The sequence below is a fragment of the Agelaius phoeniceus genome, chromosome 2, assembly GCF_051311805.1.
Source record: "Agelaius phoeniceus isolate bAgePho1 chromosome 2, bAgePho1.hap1, whole genome shotgun sequence".
In the NCBI taxonomy this organism is placed as follows: domain Eukaryota; kingdom Metazoa; phylum Chordata; class Aves; order Passeriformes; family Icteridae; genus Agelaius; species Agelaius phoeniceus.
In genome coordinates this window covers 46,948,270-46,955,125 of record NC_135266.1, presented here as the reverse complement: position 1 = coordinate 46,955,125, position 6,856 = coordinate 46,948,270, and the positions used below count along the sequence as shown (strand labels likewise).

Here is a 6,856-nt window from a genome sequence, read left to right as displayed (position 1 = left end):
AGCCAGGAGCAACGTGACTGAAATTCTCCATATCTCCACTGGGACTTGAGCTGTAAGTTACAAGTGATTTGCAGAGACTTTCGCCTTTACAGGTTTGACTGAGTTTAGGGGCACTTTCCCGTACAGGAAGGGGATCAAAGGCGAGCTGCCTGAAGTCCAGCTGCAGCACTGCGCCGTGGTTTTTTCAGCTTTTAATATCAAAGAGTGGAGGTACCCAGTGCAGGAACGGGAAAATCTCTGCGGGCTGATTCGTTTTTCCCACTGGCGGCAGCTGCTGGAGCCCGGCCGCCCGCAGCTGCCCCACCGGGCAATCTGCTCCCGGGCGGGAATTGTGGCCGCGGAAATTCGGCTCCAGCTTAATGAGACCGAGCTGGGCAGAGGCACTTAAAGCAAATTCCCACTAACATCCCTAATATATCTGCAGTGTGTGCAGCAGAGGCGGTGACAGCAGCGGCAGCAGCATGAGATTCACAGTATTAATAAAGGGATTCACCGCCTCGTTAGGAAAAAAAAAAAAAAAAAAAAAGAGGCGAGGGGGTGAGGGAGAGGGGAGGAGGCAGGCAGGAAACTTCTGTGTGTTATTTACATTGGGAAAGGGGGAAGGAAGGGTGTTTGTGCCTCTGCCAGTGAATGAATGAGAAAGAGGAAGGGAGGGAAAGAAAGGGAGGGAGGGAAGGAAAAAGGGAGGGAGGGAGGGAGGGAGGGAGGGAGGGAGAGAGACACACACAGAGCACTGAAAGGAGGCTCTGTCCACTAAACCCAAGTAACCCATTCGCAAGAATTGGATGCTGGAAAAATGGTAAGGACCCGGAGTTGAAAACATTTTCACTTTAATACTGAAAAAATATGCCATTATAAAATCCTCGAATAGAATTAGTAAGTTTCACTTGCTTCCTCAGTTCTGTTTTCCTCAAGTTATAGTAAGATTTACAACAGCACAGAATTTTCTACCATTAAACTTTGCAGCCTAAGCGCTAGAGTGACATTAATTGGTCATGCTTAACTGCCTTGGATTTTTCTTTTGTATGTTTACACTGTTACCATAATAGAAATCAAGGGTACTAATTTTTACATTCAGATGGAAAGGCAATACTGATTATGTATATTGAAAAAGAAGAGAGAGAAAACAAAACCAAAGCCTACCCTCCCCACCTCCCCTGAAGAAATGAAACACAACCCATTATCAACAAAGCAAATCTCTCCCAGCAAAGTAATTCCCACCTAGACATAAAAATAAAAATAAAAATTTAAAAAAATCCAATGAGAATATTCATGCAACTATGTCTTAAATAAAATCTTTACAATTTTTTTCCACGGTAAAAGTACGATCTCTACTGCCTATTGATCACACAAAAAAAAAAACTGGCGAAATGGCACTTTTTATTATACTGTATTTTGTATATAGAAGGTTTGATACGAAGGGACTTATCAGGTAAGAGGGATGATGGTGTGAACTAGACGCTGCTTCCAGTCGGGGGCTGGAGCGTCCCTGGGGTGTGTTGTATCCATGCGAGCCATGCAGCACTTTTTTTTTTTTTTTTGTCCATTTGTCTGTCTGTTTCGGAGTCGGAGTCATTTATTTACATTACATTCATGCCTTCGTGCAACTTTCCACTCCTGCTTTGCCGTCAGGAGGAGGCCAACACCAGTCCTCTGCTCCCCTCATTTTCCCGGCCTCTTGGAAAGGGGTCGGTCCACAAGGGAAGAGGGCAAAAAAGCAAATCAAACCCCAACACAATTGAACAAAAGCCCAACAAAACCAGGAGCCGTGTTTCGCCCTGCCGGAGCCGAAGGAAGCTGTTCCTCGTCTGTCTGTCGCTGCTCCGGCCGCGCACGGGCGGGGGATGCGCGCACCGCGCCGGGCTGCGCTGCGCTGCAGGGATGCGCTCCGGCGCCGGGCTCCCCCCGCCGCCCACTGGGCCTCGGCGCTTGCTATCGGGGTCGTGAGGAAGGGCGTGCGGGTGTCTGTGTGTTTCGCTTCTCACAAAAGGTAGCAGCGGAGGTGCAGAGCTGTCCCCGGCCGGCGCATGAAGGGCCGGTCCCGGGGGGCGGCCGCCCCCGCCCCGCCCGCCGCCTCAGTCCGACAGGGAGTGGGAGCCGCAGTCGTACACCCTGTGGGCCCCGTCGGCGCTGTAGGGCCCGTTGTGCCAGTAGGACGAGTCGCAGACCGTCTGCAAGGAGTTGATTTCAGATGCAGAGGAGTTGGCGTCCCTCCTCTTGGAGCGCTTTCTGTTCCTCAGGATGAAAACCAGCATGCCAACCACTGTGAAGGCAGAGGTCACAAAAACCAGCAGAAGCCCTGGCACTAGCACCGAAATAGAGACCCGGCTGGTCTCCAAGTAGGAGTTGGAGTGAGTACCTGTCTCTGTCAACCCGGTGCTGTTTTTGTTAGTAGAAGTTAATGTGGGAGAGATTTTTAACTGAGGGCAAATCACATCGTTGGAGAGAGACTCGAAATCCTCCTTGAAGAAATCTTCAGGGGACTCACACCTCAGGTCACTCATAATCACCTTGGGGCGCAGCATCTCTGCCCACTGTTTGAAAGGCACGATAGGGCAAGTACAGTCCCATGGGTTGCCGTGCAGGTCGATCTGGGTGATGGAGGTGAGCTGGTCCAGCACCCCCGCCACCGGGAGGTACATGAAATAATTGTTGTGTATGCTCAGCTTGGAAAGCGAGACCCCGGCGAACACGTCTACCGGGAGAGACCTCAGCAGGTTGTTGTTGAGGATGAGGACTCTCAGTTTGGGCATTGCATTGAAGGTGCCAGGCATGATCATCTGGATCCCATTAAACTCCACGTTCAGATACTCCAGGTTTTGCAGCCCAGCGAATTTCTCCCGGGACAGGGTGTCTAAGTAATTGCTATCCATGTAGAGCCATCGGAGATCAAAGAGATTCTTGAAGGTGTTGTTCTCAACGGTGGCAATGTTGTTGTTGCCCAGATCGAGTAAATTAAGTTTTCGGTAATCCAGAAAGTGGGATTTCCTGATGGTGTGTATTTTGTTGTCTCTCAAAAACAGCTCCTGCACGTTGGAGGGCTTGGGCTTCAAATCCACCAAGCTGCTCACATTCCTATCATTGCAATTAACCTTTAAACCTGAGCCAGGGATCTGATCACAGCTGCAGATGTGCGGGCAGGAAAAGGTGGCTGGTAGTTTGCTCTTCGCACTCACTGTCGACACGGCAGCAGTGGGTTTGGTCTTGATTTGCCAGTTGACAGGAATCTTTGTACCTCCGTTTGGAGCAGATCCTGGCGTGGCAGGGTCTTCTTTGCCATGTATTTTAAAGGGGGTTGGAATGGGACCAGGATCGCAGGTTTCTTCTTCGGCAGGGGGAGCAGCTAGGCTGGAATCTACTCTGTTCTTTTTACACAGCTCCTGCTCTGTGGTCTCATTTAAATCTTTGCCCTGCAACCTAGTGGGAGCTTCACAAATCACTCTGCCGATCAAAGCGTTTTTAGGTATGTTTTCCAGCCATTCTTTCAACGACAGCAGATCGCAAGTGCAGTCCCAGGGGTTATCCTCTAGCAGGATTTCAGCAATGCCTGGGATCTGCTCCAGGACCTCCTCGTAAGGCAAGGTTTTAAGACGGTTTCCCCGGAGGTCGAGGTGGGTGATCGGCACATACTGAAACACGTTGGGGGGCAAGGTGCTGATGAGATTGTCATTTAAAATCAACACCTCTAGCTTGTTTAAGTCCCTAAATGCTCCCGGGTCAATATCCCGCAACAGATTAAAATCTGCCTGGAGGTATTCCAGATCGTCCAGCCCCAGGAAAGTCTGCTTCCTGAACGATTTGATCTTGTTGTTGTTTATGTGCAAGCGTTTCACCAGCTGCAGCCCAAGGAAAGCCCCAGGAACAATCTCATGCAAACCGTTGTTTTCCATGTGCAAACTGACCGCATTGTAAAAGTTAGCAAACTCATTAGGGAAAAGTCGAGTCAGGGAATTGCCATGCAGGAATAAATGGTAAAATTGGGAAGTTGGGGCGGTGAAATGTTGCAGGCTGGTAAATCCCTTTTTCTCACAGTCTACGTGCAAATCCCCTTCTATCTCGTTGCAGGCACAGATCTTCTCTTTGCAAACGTCCCCTGTAACGTTTCCAGCAGCAAAACAAAGAGACGTCTCCAGCAACAGAATCCAAAGCAGCATTTTTAAACCGAGCAATTCATTCCCGATCTCATCACAAAGTAACAGCAACCATCCTCCTCACACGGAAAGCAATTCCAGTTCATTCAATACATTAAATGTCCGAACCACCAGCGAAGGGGGAGGAAAAAAAAATGTGTGTGGGGGAGCAGGGAGGGTCGGCGGAGGGGGGGGGGGAAATGCTTTCTTTTCTCCTCTCTCCCCCCCACGCACAACTGCAACAGCCCAGATTCCAGTCAGTAATTATATCCAAAAACTATCCAGGCACGTACTGCAAGGCAGGCGAAAAAAAAAAAAAAAAAAAAAAGTAGAAGGAAAAAAAATCCCCCTCCTCGCTCGCCCTCCCTGACGCCTGCCGGGCAGCTAAGTGGAGGTCTGCCGGCCGGGCTGGCTCACCGGCGCGGTGCTGCTGGCCCCCGGCCGCCGCTGCATGTTAGGGAGGCGCGGGCGGGAGCGCGGCGCTGGCCGCGGAGGCTGCGCGGTGGCGGCTCCGCGCGGACTGACCTTGCCGCGCGGCGGCGGAGCCGCGCTCCTCGCCCGCCGCCCGCCGGGCGCTGTCCAGCGCCGCGGTGCTGAAAGCGCCCGCCCCAGCCTAGGCGCTGCCCGCCGAGCCGCCGGCGCTGCGCCGCGCCTGCCCCCGCTGCTGCGGAGCGCGGCTGCCCATGCCCGCCGGCGGCCGGAGCTGCCGCGGGGCCGGGGCCGGGGCCGGGGCCGCCCGCCCGCCCGCCCGTCCGCCCGCGCCGCGCCTCGCCTCGCCCTGCCGGCAACGCTGCCTCCCCTCCTCGCTCCCTCGCTCGCTGCCTCGCTTCGCTCTTCTTTCCTCTTTCTTCCGCTGCTGCCGAGCCGCACGCTCGCACACACTCACATGCACGCAGAGGGAGAGTTGCTAAGAGGCTCTGCTCGTTTCAACCTGGTGCACACTGAAAGATCTGACACCCTCTGCTGAGCTGCAGTGGCAAAAATCCATCTGCTGAGGGAATGCTGGAGAAGAAAAAAAAAATCAATCCACGTACAGGGCAAGCGTTAAAAACGCTGGCATTAAAAGCTGTAGATCTATTTAGATGCGTTCTTCTAAATGGATTCTTTAATTTATTTCTTTTCTTTTAAAATGGAAAGTTTAGCATTCCCCTCCTCCCGACCGGTTCCTTGTTGCCCCCATTCACACACACTCACACCTGCACAAGAAGGAGAGGAAGGCTCGTTTGCCTTATTGTATTTCCCAATGACTTGAACAGAATTAGTGTCAGGGTGTCAAGCGAATAGCAATTTGAGGTAATTATTCTGCACGCCATTTTTATCGTCGCTTTAAATGCGTTTCTTCCTCCCCTGCAGTCTAGGGTGTTTTATGCTGGATTTTGTTTCTTGCTGGTGTTCTCTATGCAATGTCGAACCGTGGATTAATGCACTCTCTATTTTTCATAATTTAGATGATCACAGAGAAGAGGGTAGGTAGGGGGGAGGGGATTGCTGCACTGTTAGCAGTTCACGCTACCTGATCCCACGGAGTGTAGTGTCTCCCTTAAGGAGGGCAGGGTAGGGTAGAAACTGACGCTTATTCTTATCTCGATAAAGATCTAGAGATGAGTGTATGTCCACGCATAGATATTTCTCTAGGGATGCTCCTTATATACTCTCTGTGGAAATAAAACGCCTGCTTCTCTCAACACCCTCCTTCTCGCCCCTTCCATACCCCCCCCGCCCCGCTGCCCTTTCCCAGCTCCCACCCTTCTGACAAAAGAGATTACACAGCGGAAAAATCGGTGCCTGGCCTTAAAGACAGGAGCCAAGCACGCAAAAGTTTCTGCATCATTTGGACGGCTTTCAGATGCCTACGAGCGAAGAACCAGTTGCACCTCTGGTAGTGCAAGTGGAAACCCGCGTTTCCCCTGCCTTGCTCTGAGGAGGAGGAGGGGGAGAAGGAGGAGGAAGAAGAGGAGGAGGAGGGGGAGGGGGAGAAGGACGGGAGGAGGAGGAGGAGGAGGAGGACGGGGAGGAGGCGCGAAGGCGGGAGAAACAGCCCAGCCCCTTGGTGCCTCCTGCAGCTCGGGGCTGTGCCGCTCGAGTCCGGCGCCGCTGGTGAACTTTGCGGCATACTGGTAGGGACGTAACCGCGGGAGTGGGCTGGAGGAGGGTTATTTATAGGAAAATCCAGTGAGCCATATGGAGCCTGCACCCCCTGGTCCCGGCGGCATGTTAATTTGGTCAAAGCTTCTCCCTGGCTACCGCTTGCAAATAAATTAGACATCCTGCCGATGATGATCTTATCAAATTAATGTGATTAGACCACAGACAAGTTACAACAGTTACCGTGGCCATTTCAAGTCCCCAGGATGAATATTTGGTCTTTTGGTTTGTTCTGGTGGCCAGGGACTAGGAAGGGACGGGGAAACGAGGTAGGAAATGGGACAGAAGTAGGAAAAAAACCCCCAAAAACAGAGAGAAAGAGAGAAATCCTGACCCTGAAAAAGCTTATCCAGTAAATTACAAATGGGCTAGAAGAGATAAAATGCCACTGAGACAGAAAGCATCACAAGAAATATATCGTTGGTTTCACTAGGAAAAGAAAAACAGAAAAGGGGCACATTAATTCATTTCTCCTGGTGGTTTCTTTGACTTTGTCTCTCAGTGATGTCAGGGTGGAAGAGTGGAGGTGCAAGGCTGTCTGGAAACCTTCTATTGATCAAAAATTGCAGCCTCAAAGTGCA

General features: G+C 51.6%; 1 protein-coding gene and 1 long non-coding RNA gene across 2 annotated transcripts in view; one reads left to right on the top strand and one right to left on the bottom strand.

Annotated features, from left to right (window-relative positions):
* Nucleotides 1–813: 813 nt before the first annotated feature.
* Nucleotides 814–5,793, bottom strand: SLITRK1 (SLIT and NTRK like family member 1). The gene is made up of 2 exons (XM_054654619.2): nucleotides 5,644–5,793; nucleotides 814–5,132 (listed from the first exon to the last, which is right to left on the bottom strand). The coding sequence occupies exon 2, from the start codon at nucleotides 4,152–4,154 to the stop codon at nucleotides 2,076–2,078; it is 2,079 nt and encodes a 692-aa protein (XP_054510594.1). The 5' UTR covers nucleotides 4,155–5,132; nucleotides 5,644–5,793; the 3' UTR covers nucleotides 814–2,075.
* Nucleotides 5,794–6,122: 329 nt separating this feature from the next.
* The window catches only part of LOC143693337 (uncharacterized), a 120,056-nt gene continuing 119,322 nt past the window's right edge, over nucleotides 6,123–6,856 (top strand). Inside the window, exon 1 of the long non-coding RNA XR_013180894.1 lies at nucleotides 6,123–6,247. This is a non-coding gene — a long non-coding RNA (uncharacterized LOC143693337). The remainder of the gene's footprint in view (nucleotides 6,248–6,856) is intronic.

Excerpts from the sequence above, each read along its gene's own strand:
- SLITRK1 (XM_054654619.2), bottom strand. The coding sequence starts at position 4,154 with ATGCTGCTTTGGATTCTGTTGCTGGAGACGTCTCTTTGTTTTGCTGCT.